Source organism: Equus asinus, chromosome 20 (genome assembly GCF_041296235.1).
Source record: "Equus asinus isolate D_3611 breed Donkey chromosome 20, EquAss-T2T_v2, whole genome shotgun sequence".
Classification (NCBI taxonomy): Eukaryota; Metazoa; Chordata; class Mammalia; order Perissodactyla; family Equidae; genus Equus; species Equus asinus.
In genome coordinates, this window is record NC_091809.1 from 111,000,288 (window position 1) to 111,018,439 (window position 18,152).

At 46.4% G+C, this 18,152-nt stretch overlaps 1 protein-coding gene across 3 annotated transcripts; it reads left to right on the top strand.

Moving 5' to 3' along the window:
* Positions 1–4,317: 4,317 nt before the first annotated feature.
* On the top strand, positions 4,318–17,870 carry ARL14EP (ARF like GTPase 14 effector protein). Of its 3 annotated transcripts, none has more exons than XM_044752392.2 (5): positions 4,337–4,452; positions 8,251–8,798; positions 12,571–13,065; positions 15,069–15,196; positions 16,174–17,870. In XM_044752392.2, the coding sequence occupies exons 3-5, from the start codon at positions 12,640–12,642 to the stop codon at positions 16,400–16,402; spliced, it is 783 nt and encodes a 260-aa protein (XP_044608327.1). In that variant the 5' UTR covers positions 4,337–4,452; positions 8,251–8,798; positions 12,571–12,639; the 3' UTR covers positions 16,403–17,870. The 3 variants fall into 3 exon arrangements, with proteins under 3 accessions (XP_014686925.1, XP_044608327.1, XP_044608328.1); XM_044752393.2 differs by having other exon boundaries at positions 8,251–8,461; XM_014831439.3 differs by lacking the exon at positions 8,251–8,798 and having other exon boundaries at positions 4,318–4,452.
* The last annotated feature ends 282 nt before the right edge of the window (positions 17,871–18,152 follow it).

An 18,152-nucleotide genomic window follows, 5' to 3' on the forward strand; every position in this document is an offset into this window, starting at 1 on the left:
ATGGATTTATGTTTCCGTATATTCATGGTGCCGAACTTCAGGGAGGCCCTCAATGCTGCTCTTACAAAGTCCCTAGTTAGCTATCTTTATTTTCCCTAACCTCTGAAATTTAACATTTCATGTACGTACAAACGCAGACAACAAATTACAGCATTATTAGCAGTACCTCTAAGTACTGCTGCAGCATCAACAACTGTGTCTATAGTGCCCATAATTTTGTCACCAATAGAAATCACAGGTTTTTTGGTCATCAAATGACATTTGTTACAGATATCTCGAAATATCATTTATACTCATCACTACTTTGAAATTATGGTAACTATTAAATTAAATTTGATACTAGACTATGCCATTTTACAATTTTTTTTTAAGGAAGATGAGCCCTGAGCTAACATCTGCTGCCAGCCCTCCTCTTTTTGCTGAGGAAGACTGGCCCTAAGCTACTATCTCTTGCCCATCTTCCTCTCTTTCCTCCCCAGAGCCCCAGAGCATAGTTGTCTATGCCAGTTCTAAGTCATGCTAGTTCTTCCATGTGGGAAGCTGCCTCAGCACGGCTTGATGAGTGGTGTGTAGGTCCACGCATAGGATCCCAACCTGCAAACCCAGGGCTGCCAAAGAGGAGCGTGCAAACTTAAACACTCAGCCACGGGGCCGGCCCCATTCTACAAATTTTTTCAACATATCTGCAGATTTTTTGATATGCCTCCCATCAGGAGGTGGAGGCTCCCCTCGAATCTGGGCCAAGCTCAGTGACTCCCACGTAACCAACAGAACGCAGCAGAAGCGATGCGACGTGACTCCAGGGGACGAGTCATAAAAGGCACAGCAGTTTTCACCATACTTGCTGGAGCACAAGCCCTGGGAGCCGAGGCACCTGTAAGAAATCCACTACCCTACAGCCGCCATGCTGTGAGCAAGACCAGCCCAGCCTGAGCAGAGACCACAGAGAGGCCTGAGCACGGGGAGAGCGGGCCAGCACGCCAGACTCCGCTCTCCTTACTGTGTTTGATGCACACGACGTGCTTATGACGAGGGCTCCACTCCGGCTGAGGGGAAGACACTATTCCCAGCCCTGCGTACGCACCAGAAACTATCAGGCCTGCTGCTTTTTGGTGTTCTTCCCCAAGCCTCACAGTTTCACTCTCCCACTGCACAGATCAACACTCAGCCAAGGGTACAAGGGGACCCCTGGGCAGACCTCCAACACTCTCTGTGCCACTTCCTCCCACCGGCTCCCTGAACTCCATCTGTCCCCTCTGCTCAGTGAGACTGCTGGTCCCTGTTCAGCCTCCCCTCCTTCTCTGCGCCCTGAACACCGCTTCCAGGGAGGAGGCCGGGGTCACTGTAGACTTAGCTTATCTGTTTCTCTCCTCTCAGGGGTCACAATTCTGTATTGCCTGTTAACCAATATCTGAAAACAGTTCTTTCATATATTGTGCTCAATTTTCTACTTGTTTCCAGTGGGAAGGCAATTCTGCAGAAGCTCAAATGTAACTGCTAAAACCTACACAGAAAACTGAGTCATGTTGTCTGATCTTAAATTCATACTGAAAAGCCCCTCAGACTATAGTATTAATAGCAGAGCTTCTTGACAATGTTCTCTGTGGTAGCTGTGAGCATCTCTCACTCTCCATTCTCTCACGGGCTATATTCTGGCTTCTTTCCTCACCACTTCACTGAAAGGGTTCTTTTCCCACCATCTACGACCACCATATTACTATCGCTATTGCTAGGGACTAGATTTTAGTTCTTTTCTTACTTGATCTCCTACAGCTGTGCTATCCAATATGGTAGCCACATGCGGCTACTGAGTACTTCGAATGTGGCTAGCCCAAACTGAGAGGTGCTGGAGGTATAAAATGCACACCAAATTTCTAAGACTTAGTATGAAAAAACAGATATAACATAGTCAGTTAATAATTTTATATTAATTACACGTTAAAACACTGTTTTAGATATATTGGACTAAACAAAATACATTTCTAAAATTAATTTCACCTGTTTCTTTTTACCTTTTAATACTGCTACCAGCAAATCTACAACTACACATGTGACTTGCATTATAGTTCCAATGGGCAGTGCTGCTCCACAGCAAGCTCTTGTGCTGAGAGCCCTGCTGTAAGCTCTCCCCTCCCCTGGCTGGGGGGACTCTGCTCCCCGCATTGTCCCGCTGCCCACTGTCTGCTCCTTCTCAGACTGCTCTTCTGAGACCTAACTCTAGTGTTCTCAAATTTTAGTGTGCTGCAAAATCACCCAATCGCCTGCCAAAAATGCAGATTCTTGGACCTTCTCTGCAGAGATTCTGATCTGGTATGAACATTTCTTATTAAGAAAATTATTTTCTTCCAGCTCAAATTTCTCTCAGCTCCTGCCTCTTCTGCCTACAGTGCATCTTCAGTTGGCTGTCTCAAACTTAACATATTCAACATGTAACTCCTTGTCCCTATTCTCTCTAACCCATTCCCTCCCTTTGTCCTCCGTTACCCAACCTAGAACCCTAAAAATCACTCCTCCTTCCTCACCTCTGTCTAATCAACTAAAAAACCCAACTAAATCTGCTTGCTTCACTTCTAGCCTCTCTATGCTTTCTTAATTCCCTTAGTTCAGGGTTCCTCAACCTCGGCACTATTTAAACTCTGAACCAGACAGTTCTTTTTTGTAAGAGATTGTCTTGTGCATTGTGGGATGTTTAGCAGTTTCCTTGTCCTCACCCCACTAGATACCAGTAACATGCCCCTCGCTGGAACCACCAAAAATGTCTCCAGACATTACTCAACGTTGGGGGTGGAGGGGGCAATCACCTCTCACCCCATAGAGCCACTGCCTTGGTTGACTGAGCCCTCATCATTAATCCACCGGCATTAGGGCAAGAGTCCACCTCTCCCCTTTCTCCACACTCTTCAGTTAGCTCTACATCGTCTTCAGGATAAAGTCTAGGATCTCTAATGTGGCAGAGAAAAGGCCTGATCTGTCGTCTACTTAGCTCTCCAGCTTCCTACTCCAGCTATACTGAATCCCTTGCAGTTTCCTTAAGGATGGAAGAAAGTCACAAGAAGTGTTAGTCAGAACAAGTGTTAAGTACACTAGCAGCTTATGAGATACATGCAAAACTCCCAGGATGATTTATATATAGAATATGAGTAAGCATGTACTTTGCAAAACACAGGCAGAATTGTATTAAATATACACAGTAAGTTAGTAAACTTTAAGGCAAGCCAAAGTCAAATCAAAAATACGATGGAACGGAGGGTCATTTACAGTCAATAAGGGATGGAGAAACCCAGGTATGAGTAACTACGCCACGCCCGGGCCGGCAGCTACGTCACCCCATCAGCCACCCACAGGTGACACGGAGTCGAGTCTCATGCGCGCTCTATCCGAGAAACGCAGATAAACTCGCGTCTGTCGAGTGAGGCGGCTGTGGCGGGCACGCCGCCCCGTCTGGGCAGCCCAGCAGGTGTGCGCCAGCGTCCCCGGGCCCCTGGCCGCCCTCGCAGCCCAGCTTCGCGGAGCACGTGCGCACCGGCCCTGCGAAGCCCCCGACGTCGGACTGGGTCTGGGGGCCCGTCTCCTCCAGGACAGGCGCCCGCCAGCTCCCACGGGGCGCAGGCCGAGCAGCGGCCCCCGGACGCCCGCTCCGCACGTGCCCCGCGTCCTGCTCTAACTGCTCGCTCCTGTCCCTCCCGCCGGTCCGCGGCCTCTTGGAAAGCAGGATAACCCTCCCCGTTATTGTGCCAGCCACAAGCGCGTACCAGCACCACCGCAGGCGCCCCGCTGCAGACGCGGCTCTGGGGTCGTCCGTCCCGCTCCCCTTCCCCCTCCCTGGCCCAGGACGGGGCAGCCCAGCGGGCGGCGCGGAGGAGACCACCTCCGGGAGGCGTGCGCAGCCCGGCTTCCCAACGCCGCTCGGCTGGTCAGCCCCCAGGGCCCTGCCTGTGTGGCCCCCAGGCCCGACGCCGGCCGCGCCCCGGCGCTCCAGAGCCCCGCACGGGCGACCCGCCGTGAGCGCCGGCGGCGAGCCGCGGGAGAGGGACCCGACGTGCACCCCGCCCCGCGTCAGGCCGCCTCTCTCGCCCGGGGAGCACACTGAGGCCTTCGACGAGGGCCGGGTCGCGGGGGCCACCGGCTGCCACCCGCGCTCAGGACGGCGGGGCGAGGACAAAAAAACCCACACGCGCGGGCGCACAGCCCAACCTCCACTCCGGCCACGGGGCAGACGGCCTCCCCTGGCGGCCTCTGAGCAACGTCATCTCTCGGCGTCAGGGATGTCCGCGGGGCCCCGCCCCTTCCGTCCGGACGCTGCGGCTCCGCTCTAGGCTTCCCCGGGCCTCTCTGTGGTGGCCCCGGGCCCCTCTAGCCTCGCCCGCCGTGCCCTCAGTGGTGGTGGGGAGGAGCGGAAGTCGGCCGCCGGGTCGCCGAGCTGCCGACGCCGGCGAGGGGAGCGCGGCGCAGGTAGGGGCCCGGCGGGTTCTGGGCGGGGGGCAGGAGGTGTCGGCGGTCCCGGAGCTGGGCGGGGGCGTGTGCGGGTCCCCGGCTGTTCCCTGCGGTGCGCGGCCCTCCGGGCGGGCCCGGCGCGGTCGGGTCGTGGCTGTGGAGGCCGGGCCCGGGGCTGTGGTGGGCCTGTTGCGCCGAGCGGGGCTCCCGCCGCCTCGCGGTTTCCCTGCCTCTGACCGGATCGCTGCGGCCTGAGGCGGGAGGCCGGGCCCGCACCCGCGATCGCTGGGGCTCAGCACTGTGTGGGGCTGGGGACGCGGGGACCGGCAGGCCGGGGTCTGGTGGCTGGAGCCCGGGGAGCTGCGGCCGCGCCCGGGCCGGTGACACCGGGACGCGGCCGGCCGCGGAGTCTGTGTCCGGGTCCAGAGCGAGCCTCGAGTCGCGCCTGCCCTCCAGCGCTGAGCTCGCGGGCCGAGGGCCGGTTGGGTCCCCCGAGGGTGCAGACGCCGAGCACCGGCCCCTGGCGCAGTGCGGGGGAGGCCCAGCCGGAGGGGACGGCGGCTCCGGCCTGTCTTGGAGGGTAGGGCAGCGGTGCCCGCGCGGGGAGGACGCTGGAAGGACGGAGGCGCGAGCCTCGCGGGTGCCGCGTCCGCCCTGGAGCCTGCGGCCTTTGGGGCGGGGACCGCCGGTCCCTGGGTGCAGACTGTTTCCCGGGAAGGCGGGCACGTGTTTTGAGCAGACGCTTCCAGTTCGGGTGCGCAGTCACTTACTGTGCAGACCTCGTGTTGACAGGTGTTGTGACAGCTTGGGCCACGTGCAGAATGAGGTAGAATGAGCGAAGCTTTTGGTCATTCCTGGTGGCCTGGAAACACCTGTCTTCGTTGAAATGCCTCTTCCCTTGTCTACAGAGGAAGAGAGACAGTTTGCAGCTGGGTTGTAGAAGCCTGGAAGGTTTGCTGAATTGTTCGGAAATGCCCTGAGGGCACACGGCACAAAGCCTTAGGGAATCCGAGGGCGTGCATTGGGCGAGCCCGGAGTAAATCCTTAGGGCGATTTAAGAGGGATTCTTCATAGGAAGTAAAGTTAGGTTTTGTGTTTTAATTCATTCAGCGAATCCTTGAGTGTGGTATCAGGCACGGGCTAGGCGTGGTAGCTGGAGCTCTAAGCCTCGGTTTCCTTCTCTATAAACGGGGGACAGTTCTCCCTTCGGAGCTGTTGTGGGTGAGGCCACGATTGTGCTGGGCGCTGGACCCAACTCTTGCTAACCGCAGGCCGTGGAACGAAATGTTGAAGTGGCCCTGTGGACTGTATTCTTGTTTTAAATTCTCTTTTCGTTTCTTGCTGGGCCTGGATCTTAAGGATCGAGACTGTCTCCTCTTGGCTCTTTCTGCCTTCCCTTAGTGCCCGTTCACACACAGAGTAGGTAGTTAGCGTTTGGAGTTTAATTTAATGGGCACGGAAAGTGGCCAGAGGCATGACCTGTGTGTGTGTGCCATGATTAAAGCTGCTGATTCACATACTAGGGGTAGATGAAATTATTTTATTTTCGTTAAGTAAGATAGAACCTGAGAAAATGCCTTATAAATCATAAGACCTTATACTCCACCCCCGCCCCAAGGCATTTTTCATGAAAGGGAAAGATTCTTATAAGTTGGCCTAAAAATTCCGTAAATGTCTTGTTTGGTTAAATTTCCTCTTCATGATTTTTTTCCTCACTAATTAGGAGACTGGTAACAAACTAAAAAGCTGTATTAAGAGAAATCGACATATTGGAGCATATATTGCCACATCTCTCCTAAAAATTTTGGGAAGGAAAAAAATGAGTTCCCTTTTTAATCCCCACCTCCCTCTGCTATTGTTTTGTTACTGGCAGCAGGGGTGGGTGTCCTGCCTTAAGTCCTGCACGCGCCCTGGGGTAATATCCTGGACTTGTGTTATTAGGAAGGCCTGCCAGCATCATGGCCTTGCTGGATTTCGCTCAGTCTTCAATCCGTCTCGCCTGCCTGCCTTATAGTTTGGTGACGGGTAGCAGGAGATAATACTTAAAGCTTATTCCCTTCACTGGCAATGTTCAAGACCTGTGAGGAGCAGATGCTTTCGTTTACTACCTAAGGAAGCAAAAGGGTTCCGAAAAGTCTGCTCTACACTTATTTCATTCTTCCTCGACTCTTCTGGGAGTGCTGTAAAATTGTTACATGTTAATCCTAGAATCGCAAAATGTCCTGTATCTAGGCACTCAAGTGTTGACAATCCTAAGGCAAGAAACAGTCCAAAATGCAGGGCTTTTTAAAGAAAATGTCAAATAAAAAACAAACCCACAGTTAGTAAGGAGAGACTTTATTTGCAAGAGTTACTGCACAGCGGAGAAGGGGCTGCCGCACCGGAGAGCAGTCTAACCAGAGGATCCCCCGGCGTCTCCAGGAAGGAGTAAGCAGCGCCAGGACAGAACTGCTTGATGGGAGTGCAGGTTCCAGAATGTCTTGCCCTGGCCAGCCTGTTCTCCAGAGGGCATGTGTGACGGTTCTGGCTGAGGGGAGGCCAAGGCTCGGGGACCTCAGGAAGGAGGGAAACTTGAAGTGCTTAACAAGCAGCTTTGTTTCGATTGTTCAGTGGGGACAAGCAGCTCAGCTATCATTCTTAAAGTCATAAATGAGGCAAAGAATGGGAATTTGGAGGGTCTTTGTCCAGGTAATAGGCAAACAAGGGGCATTTTTGAGTCTTATAGAACCATATGGAGAAGAGTAAGAGGATTTCCTTAACTATGGCTCTTGAAGAACCGGATGCACAGTCTCAGGTCAAAGTCAACTTGTCAAAAGGCATTTTTGCTATTTCAAATGGAAAATTATGAAATATACAAATAAAATTCATCCAGACATCTGTACCAGAAGGCCTTAGGTGACCCGTTGACTCATGCAGGAATTAAATAATTGTTAGTACTTGTAAATCCTACATCACTAGGTGTAGTTTGAAAGTTTAAGTACTTTTTTTTTTTAAGACCAGGATTTCAGCTGTACCGTAGTAAAAGTTTCCTAAAAGGGTTGAGGGCCCAGGGGGAAGGGGACTAATCTAACTTAATCAGCTCTAAATGAACACATTTACCGGTTTTATGTATATTATCCCATAAGAAGCAGAATTTTTTTTTCTTCTATAAGGAATACGAGGGATTATACAAGTCAAAGTGACTGGCTGGAGCAAATTAATCTTTTCCTGTGTTAAAAGACAATTTTCCACAAAAATAGGGACAAGTAAAGTCATGACTTTCACGCAGATATAAAATTATGCTGTTTTAACCAGTTCAAATGACAATCAGGAACAGACTCAGTTGTCGATCTCCAATAGTGAAATAAATGAGCAAATGGAGGCAAACTGTCTTCCCAGTGAGGCCAGGCGTCAGCTGAACCCCTACCGGGAGGAGTTTACAGGGGGCACGAGAGTTGTCCTGCGCCGCTGTCAGTCGTCAATGCTAGTTGGTTGTAAAGTAGCTCAAAGGCACAGAAAGATTCAGAGCCCCCTGCAATCAGAGCAGGAGAACCCTGAAGGCTGTGCTGTCAGCAGTGCCGTCTCCCCTCGGAGCAGGTGTTGCTCTCTGTGCCTGTTGGATCAGATCTACAGCTGCCCTCCCTGGTCATCTTCCCCAGCGTCAGGCTTCCTAGAAGGCAAGTACAGGTCTGCGTGTGTGTTTTTCTTACTCTTTTTGATATGCAGTATAAATATAGATGTGTAGTAAATATATTTTTTTGATTGAATTGCCTGAAGCAGTGCATCTCAAACTGCAGTGTGCTTATGAATTACCTGGGGATCTTTTTTCAAATGCAGATTCTTATTCAGTGGGTCTGGAGCCCAGACCAAGACACTGCATTTCGAGCAAGTTCCCAGCTCCTGCCAGCACTGGTCCCTCGACAGTAAGTGGTAGTGCATTTCTGGCGGCTAATTAGAGAAGGTGTCAGATGGTGATTACAGAAGAATGTAGCACCGTTCATCAGGTTCAGGGAGCAACACGAAGCTGCGGGACTGCTGCTGCAAGAAAGTAAGTCAATATCGTGTGCCACATTGCCAGGACACGGGCGAAAGTGACCAGAGGAAACAGTTGCTAGGAAACAGATCCAAAGGCTTTCCAGCAGAATTGGAGCTTCCTGGAGGAGGACAGAAAGGAGGACATTGGGAGAGACAAAGGGGAGGAGCAGCTGGAGGGTGTCATTTTTAGGAGGCCGGCGGTCGCCTTGCAGGATTGCTGCCGGAAGTGCTGTGCCCCGGAGCCGCCCGCCTGCGCCGCAGCCTCGCGGGTGGGGAGCCGACCGGCCCAGACTTGCGGCGGGAAACCGCGTCCGCACGTGTGCACGCTGTGACCACGACGTTTCACTCGAGTGAGTGCGACCAGGGTGCCGTTGAGTGTTAATCAGTGTGTAAATTTAGTTTCTACTGCAACTGGCAGTTTCTCTCCTGTCGGACAGGATAGGTTCATTTTAAACGGAGCAGGTCCTGCCATTTGGTCACAGGGAGCTCAGGCTTCCTTTAATAGCAGGTGAGGGGGAGCATGTGACACTGGCACCGAAGAAAGCTATCTGCTTACTGGAAGATGCCCAAAAGTGTAACGTAAATGAGGTGGTGAGAATTAGAAATAGAAATACAGCATGCCCAGTTACATCTGAATTTCAGACAAACAGTGAATTGCTTTCTAGCAATATTTGGCACATAATTAAAATGAAAATTATTTTGTACCTTATCTAAAATTCAAATGTAACTGGGCATCCTGTATTTTACCTGGCGACTCCAGGAGCAAATAATTCTAACTTCACACTGACACCTGAGGGATGGCTGCTTAGAAAATAGTATAAGTGTGCAGGCAGCTTAATTCCTTCAAGTGTTCCTCCCAAAATTATAGTACTCAGAAGTGTACAGGAACTCCAAATGTTTGGAGGCCACTGTTTACCAGAAGGGGATGTTTTCAAAGACTGATAGGGGCATGGCTCTCTTGAAGAAAAGAAAAGAAAGCTCTACGCTCTCGAGCTATGAGTCCAGGTCCATCGTAGTTTAAGGTTAATAAAAGAATTGATACTGTTGTGGAAGATGTCCAAGCAAATACTTACCAGGAAAATTGGTTTAATAGGAGTTAATCAGTTGTGTTTCCAAGAGAGTCTAAGATCACTTAGAAGGAGGTATTCAACTTCAGCGGCGCAACTTGCAGAGTCTGCTAATAAACTCTTGTGAGCTGTGTAGTAATTTAGCCAAAATTGAAGGAAAATAAAGGAACAGAAGGCCCCGTAGCCAGGGGAAAGAGTTCCCTAATGGGTAAAAATGTTACTGTGGACAGACAGGATTTCCAAAATAAGTTTCCTGAGTCAGAAAATACTTTTCCTATCAAATATGGTCAGGGTAGCTCGAGTCTTTGACTGCTAAGAGCTAGTTTTATGTCCTACCCTATTATAGATGAGTGGCTTCAAACTGGTGACAGTTACCTACAAATCGAAGGAATCTGTGGCTTAATGAGACACTAAGCATTAGCAGTTTCCCTAAGGTGCTAGACGATGCTCATCGGGTTTCCTTCTTCGTACTGACTGTTAAGAAAGGTCAGAGCCAGATGTGCATCCCGTGTCTGCTACGGTGCAGCGCAGCATAGCTGGTGGTGTGGTGTAACCGTATCTCTGGCTTCCTCTTTCTCCACTCCCTAATTCATTTTAACCCACTTTTCTGTTTAAAGAAATGTAATTATTTGTATCATACAGACCATTTTATGTGATGCGACTGGGTCCTATACTTGGCAGTTAAGTTTTAAAAGTTGATTAATATAGAATAAAAGAAGATAAATATACTCTGTTTTAATCAGCTTTAAAAATTTTACATTAAAATGTCCTTTTTTTACACTTTAAATTGTATTTTTTCAACTTTTTTAACTTAGTATGTTAATTAAACATAAATATATGTATTTATTCATCATTTTTTGTTATGTGAGACCAGAGTCTTGTCTTTGCATATGATTCTACTGTTGACAGTTTCTCTCTGCAGAAAACACCTCAGAAAGCGCCTTAGATTTCTAACCAGTTTTTAAACGTAGAGCAAAACTTGTAAAACCCCTTGCAAGATTGCGGAATCCTAGATTTTTTAATACCTTGCCACCACCAGATTTCAATGGTCCACGTCTGTTTTCAACAGCAGTTTTTCTCCTAGTGATTGCAGTTTTTTTAATCTCCTGTTAAGAATTCAACTAAGTTTTTGTGTTTGTTTTCAGAAATATTTAATCATGAAAAATTCCAAATAGGAAGTATGGAAAGTAATGAAACGCTTGTGTACATGCCACCAAGCCTTATCTTCTGTAAATATCTCCCAAAAAAGTGCCTTCCTCCTCAGAGGCAGACGCACATTGGGATTTCTTACTCTCATGTAGATTTTAGTATGTATTCGTATTTTCATCCATAGACTAGATACTATTCTGTGGGTTTTTTTCCATAAATGATATACTATTTATCCTTTTGCAACTTTTTTCACCTAAGATTGTCTTTGAGATTTATCCATGTTAATACATATAATTCACACAGTTTAATTCATCTTAGCTGTCCTGTAGGAGTCCCCTGAATGAGTAACCCACAATTTCTTATCCTTTACAATTAGGTTATTTCCAGTTTTTTACTGTCAAAAGCAGTGAATGCTGGGGCCAGCCTGATAGTGCAGCAGTTAAGTTCGTGCACTCCACTTCCATGACCCAGGGTTTGCAGGTTCAGATCCCAGGTGCAGACCTACGCACCACTTGTCAAGCCATGCTGTGACAGGAATCCCACGTATAAAGTAGAGAAAGATGGGCGTGGATGTTAGCTAAGGGCTAATGATCCTAAAAATTAGAAAAAAGCAGTGTTTGCTGGAAGTCCTTGCTTATGACTTGTGCTCATATGGGACATAATTTCTCTAGCACAGACACCTAGAACTGAAAGTGCAAGGTTCTAGGGTGTGCACTTCTTCACTTTTGAGAGAAATTGCCAAAGACATTCTAAAGGAGTTGCAACAATTTGCATTCCTACCAATACATAAGAAGCATGTTAAGAGTTGGCCACATTTTAGCCAGCACTAGGTTATCAGATTTTTTTAATTTTTGAGAAAATGTCTGAGAAATGATATTTAATTTACATTTTCCTGATAACTGTGGGGTTGAACATCTTTGATCTGTTTATTGGCTTTTTTGTTCGCTTCCTCGGTGAATTGCCTGTTTATATTGATTTAGTTTTCTAATGGGTTCTTTGTCATTTTCTAGCTGATTTGTAGAAGTCAGGATTTTTTACATATATTTGGGATAATAATCCTAACAACAGCCTTCAAGTGTGCTCTTTTTTCTCTAGAGTTATACAGAAATGTTTAATTTTGCCGTATAATCAAATGAATCCGTCTTTTCCTTTGATATGTGCTTTCCTGTCTGAGAAATTCTTCTCCGTCCCTGTCTCACACTCTTCTATGTGTTCTTGTAAACATTTTTATGGGTTTTTTCATTTTAGTTCTTTGCTCCTTCTGGAATTGAGTCTTTGTGAGAAAGAGATCATATTCTGTCCTTTTCCATATGGTTAGCTGGTATCCAAGCATCTTTCATTAAATCCTTTTCCCATTAATGTGTAACACCCATTGATTTATAACAACACGTTACACACCGAGCCCCCATCTTTTCATGGATCTGTTTGTCCATGTTATACCAATACCACGCTGTTTTAATACTAATAGCTTTATAGAAAATAAATATCTGGTTTTTTCCCAAGATTATCTTGGTTTTCATGGACCTTTACTCTTCCACGTAAACCAGCTTGCTAGCCTCCGAGGGGAGTGGTGAGAATGCCTGGGGGGATTTTGATTGGAGTAGAATTGAACTCATAAATAAATTCCTGGAGTGTTGGCATATTACTGTAGTCAGACTCCCCATGATATATTTCCATGTTTATTTTGATAGCAGGTGTTCTTGTAGAATTCTAGCATTAAGAGAATGCTTCTAATGTTCTAGGATTAAATTTCATAACGTTTATTCTAGGCTTTTGGTAAATACTTTTCTATTCCTTGCTTGCTAAGGGTTTTCTTTCTTTTAAACAGGCACTGAATTTTATCAAGTGGTTTTTCAGTTTCCCAGATAAAAAGTGCAGCTCAAATCTGACTCTGCTCTTTCTCTAGGGCGACCAGCATATGACCTAACAGAGAGCTCTCAAGACCAAATCAAGCAGAAGTTGGCTAGAATCAAAAATGATGGATCCGTGTTCCGTGGGAGTCCAGCTCCGTACCACGAATGAGTGCCATAAAACCTACTATACTCGTCACACAGGTTTCAAGACTTTGCAGGAATTGTCGTCAAATGATATGCTTTTACTTCAGCTTAGAACTGGAATGACACTTTCTGGGAACAATACAATTTGCTTCCATCATGCAAAAATCTACATTGACAGATTTGAGGATTTGCAGAAGTCATGTTGTGACCCATTTAACATCCACAAAAAACTAGCCAAAAAGAATTTGCATGTAATTGACTTAGATGATGCCACTTTTCTGAGTGCGAAATTTGGTAGACAGCTTGTGCCCGGTTGGAAGCTCTGTCCGAAGTGCACACAGATAATCAACGGAAGTGTGGATGTCGACTCTGAAGACCGGCAAAGGAGAAAGCCTGACTCAGACGTATGTAGAGTAGTCATTTTTTTTGCTGTGTTATTTCTGCAGTGTGGGGTTGTTTAGCTATAAGGAAATCACATCTACTTTATTCTTTATTATACTAATTAGCATGCAGTAAAGATAAAGTTAGGGAAGTGAAAATAAATGGTCTTTCTAAATATTTCCATATACCCAGATTGGATAATAAAGAAGATAGGTTTGGGAAAGGAGTAACATAATATGCCTGAGACTCTTGAGCTACGAATCCTAGTGCTAAGACAGTAAGAGTAACCTTTACAATGTTCTGGCAAAGCCGGGACTTAACTGTCTTAGTTTCTCTTCTGATACCAAAGTAACTCAGTGGGACATGCCAGCCAGCTACGGTCTATAAAGCAGGATCAATTTCCCTTTTTATGAAGAACTTGAAAATTAGTGATTTAAAAGGAACGTCAGAGAAGCGACTTGCAGTAACTATTTCAGCCTTTCTTTCTTCTTTGGCACTGTCCTATGCTTGTTGGGGTTTTTAAGATGCTCATGAGCTTCCTTTGCTTCTAGCTCTGAATTCTTGCTTGGTATGGTCAAGGCTAATTTTAGGCCTCCTTGTGGTCAAAAAGCAGGCATTGTTACATTGTAAGTATTAAATATTTTATAACTCTTTCGTATTCACAGAGTGTCAGTCAGATTATGTAACCGTATCAGAACAGCTGAAGATTTCATAGTGCTGTCTTTGGTGTAGAATAAGGGCAAGTGTGTCATAGGAGCACTTCTCAAAACTTTTGTTTATAACTGATTTATAATTCTTGCTGCTGGGATATTTTTCTTGATTTTCTCCTTTTCATTATATTAATAAACCTAATTAAAATACTAATTATATGTAGTGCTTTTCTTTTTTTGTGTGTATGTGAGGAAGATTCGCCCTGAGCTAACATCTGTTGGCAGTCCTCTTTTTTTGGCTTGAAGAAGACTAGCTATGAGCTAACAGCTATGCCAGTTTTACTCTATTTTGTATGTGGGTCACCCCCACAGCATGGCTAAGTGGAGTAGGTCAGCTCCCAGGATCCAAACCTTTGAAGCAGGGCTGCCGAAGCAGAGCACATGGAACTTTAACCACATGGCCTGTGGGTTGGCCCCATATAGTGCTTTCCTTTTGCTCTCCCCTCAGAGGCAGATCTCAGGGTCCAGAGTTACCTTGAGGTCCCCAAGGTGCTTGCTTCTGTCACTGTAGATGTCTTTTTCACTTTATTTATCTGTTGCTCTCATGAAATGTATCACATAAAGTTTTCTCCCCCAAGTAACGAACTTAAATCCTTAACCATCAAAACTTTATTTTACCAAAGCTTTTTTTTTTCTTTTGCAGATTAGCCCTGAGCTAACATCTGCTGCCAATCCCCCTCTTTTTGCTGAGGAAGATTGGCCCTGAGCTAACATCCATGCCCATCTTCCTCTACTTTATATTTAGGACACCTGCCACAGCATGGCGTGCCAAGCGGTGCCATGTCCGCACCCGGGATTCGAACCAGTTAACCCCAGGCCACCGAAGCGGAACATGCAAACTTAACCACTGTGCCACCAGGCTGGCCCCTACCAAAGCTTTTTAAAAGATTGTAATACTCTTTCAGAACTTGGAACCATATTACTTCTGTTTTTAAAAACATACGTAATAATATTAGAACGTTTTCTTAAGGACTCAGGGCCACTGTTGGGAACCTCAGTCGCATGCCAGCGGGTGGATGCGGCTTTTCTGCTTCCTCGCCATGTTGGCTGTTTCCACGCGTCCCCCTCCCAACGTGCCAGAGACTGAACCTAGATCATGAAAGTGGTGTAGGGAAGTTGACCCGTACGCTTTGAGTTTGGTCCAGACCCTGTAAGTTTCGTTGCACTTGTGCTCTAGAACCTTTTTTTTCTGTTTTGTGAGTTCCAGACTGTCTTCCAGGTTAAGGAATAGTCTGGATTCACATTCAGTGAAATATTAATCTACCTATGGTCTGATGTCAAGATTGAGTTGATAATTTTTGTTTACCTTTATTCAGGGAAGAACTGCTAAAGCTTTGAGGTCGTTACAGTTTGCAAACCCAGGAAAGCAAACGGAGTTTGCTCCAGAAACTGGTAAAAGAGAGAAAAGAAGGCTTACAAAGAATGCGCCCGCTGGCTCAGACAGGTAGGCCCTGGATTACGTAAGGCACACGCTGACTTGTTGCTTCATGTCTCCTTTGCCCATCTTTCTCTGACGTGTTGAATTTTCTGGGTAAATATTTTAAATTGGATAATCTGAAATTGGTAAAACCTCTGAGGGCCTCATGAAATTAAGGCATCCCTTTGAACTCTAAAAATTTGTTTCTAAGAAAGTATCAGTAAAGTGAACAAGAAAATAACTTTTGGCATGAAAATTAAAATTTAATACTTAGAATTAAAGTAATTCACTTTTTTGAAAAGCATCAATACTATGTAATTGGTGTGTCTCTGCTCTTTGACAGCTAAAAAGTGAGGGTTATTAGAATGCGGGGTTGCTTTTTATTTTTTACATGTATGAAATAGAAACAGTTATGGTACAGTCAACAGAATGAACGAGGAAACTAAATTGTTTAGAATATGACATTTTAAATTGACCATTTGTAAAATGTAAACTGACAAAGCCTAGTGTAATCATTCAGAATATTCTAGATATGCCATTTATTCCATCTGTCATTTATTCCATTGAGTCATTCAAGTATTTTTAGGCCAGATTTGCTAGAGTCCATTAAAGAACAAGAGACAGATTGATTACAATATAATAATCAATAGGTGGTATACCGTCCTCAAAATAAAACTGTTCACAAAGCAGTGAAGAGACTGACCGCCCATGAAACGCGGCATACTGACCAGCCAGCCTCGGCTGAGCACGCTTCCGAGTGGACCCGAGAGCAGACCCTGCTTCCCGGGTTGGTCTCGGCGCTTCAGTGAGGGCTCTGTCTGCCCACGTGGCACGCGTGTCATCCTAACTAGAGCAGCCTTGTGTCTGGAAGTTACATAGCCGTTTGGCAGGACTTCAGCCTTCATTCAAAACACTTCGTCTCCTTAAATTGCTTTCATTACCTCGTCTTTGGTTTGGAAATGGTGTACTTTTGAGGTGCGGCTCACTTGTATCTTGCTGTCCAGACAGGTGATACCAGCGAAGAGCAAGGTCTACGATGGCCAGGGCCTGCTGATCCTCAGCGGCATGGACCTCTGCGACTGCCTGGACGAGGACTGCCTCGGCTGCTTCTACGCCTGTCCCGCCTGCGGCTCCACCAAGTGCGGCGCCGAGTGCCGCTGCGACCGCAAGTGGCTGTATGAGCAGATCGAGATTGAAGGAGGAGAGATCATTCATAACAAACACGCTGGCTAATCTGTGGCATCAAGTTACGGATCTTTGCAGGCCCTTCTCTGGTTCTAAAATTCTTCCATTCTCAGCTACATTTTGAAGTTGATTGCCCAGTGACAGAAATTCGAAGACGCTGCATGTCTCAGCGTGCGTTCGTTGCGTTTGGGGGCTTTAGCCTTCATTATTGGATGTGAATTCAGGTGGGCCCTTCCTCAGCAGTCAGCCCTAAGCCTGTCAGGGTCAATGTAAAAAGTAGGCTCTAGGCATTCCTCAGTTTGCACAGTTCCCCGTCCACAAGTCTCGATGGCAGTGATTTAGGTAAATGACACCAGTGCCCTGAGAGCACAGTTCGAGTCTCAGCCACCACAGTGTATGGACTGTAATTACGTGACATGCAAACCCCCTGCGGGCTCTTCCGTGTGCCGGTCACTGTGTGAGTAGCAGATGTGCTTCAGGACCGGGACCAGTCCCGTCCTCCTCTCAGACTCTGCCGGTGATGGGCCGCACCTCTGCTACTCAGCGTATTCCCAGACAGCAAAGCACAGAGTGTGTTGTCTCTTTGTCACCCATGTGACATTTTACAAAAGTAGATAAAACCTGGCCAAGAAATATGAAAGTGCAGCAAAGAAATGAAAAATGATAGCGCCAGAAGGGAGATTTGACCAAAACTGGAGGTGCGGAAGAAATCGCTGACATGGGGCTTTGGCCCTGCTGTCCTAGAGGCCCTGGCAGGGCAGCAGGGGGCTCAGGGAAGGCAGACTCACCAGCGGAAGGAGGGGAGTGGTGGTGATGAAAAGGGTGAGCATGTCCCAGAGGCCGTGAGGGTGAGACCCCCACATTAGAGGGGTCGCAGAAATGTCGCAGGCCTTGGTGGAAGCTCATCCAGAGATAAAGGAGCATGACAGTTGGCCATGGTACAGAAAAGACGCTATGCATTGTAGGTTATTTCACCAAAACAGAAGGCAAGTGCTGTTCAAACTAGTCTTGATTAGCTTTTTACAATGAGATAGCAACTCTAAATTCTCAGTGATTCTAATGTTTTAAGTTATGTTGTCCTAAAATACCTTTTACAATTTTTTCAGTTTCTTTTACATTTATAACTGACAATAAGAGTTTTTAATATTTGGACAGATTTTTAAAACTCACAGAACAATCATAATTTTCCCCATTGAAGGTTAAGATTGCTGTGAATGGCCATTTTTGTGGTCGCACGCTGCCCTGTAAGGAAGGATGGCCTGTGGCTGAGAACAGTACCCACTTCCGGGAAAATTAATTTTGACGCAACTAAGTGGTTGAGTGTTAAACTATTTTGGGGATAATCTACATATCAAAGCGCTAAAATATATCAATTCTCCCCACTTACTCTTCAAAAATAAATATTTTAATACTGTAAACCTTTTTCATTGTTTCTAACATGTATTCTTGGTGAAAATTTGTTCTTGGTGGTAAAAATCTTACTCTTTCTCTATATAAAGCACAGATATACACACAATACATACACAGATATACATTGTATCTGTGATACTGAAATTTTATAAAGTGTTGATTAGGATTAAAAGGACTAAATAAAGCTCCTTATGGGAGGAATAAATTTTTTTTAAAAGGTTGAGAAGCAGTAGCTGAGACAGTATCAGTTATCTGGAAGTTGAATCTTGACATTGGAGTTTGTACGGGTGCCGTTAGGAGGGTGGGGCCGAATGATCGCTTCTTCTCTTATTTAAGACAGCTCCCTGTCGCTCTGTTTAAAATCTTTCATCACCTAGGACATTGCCAC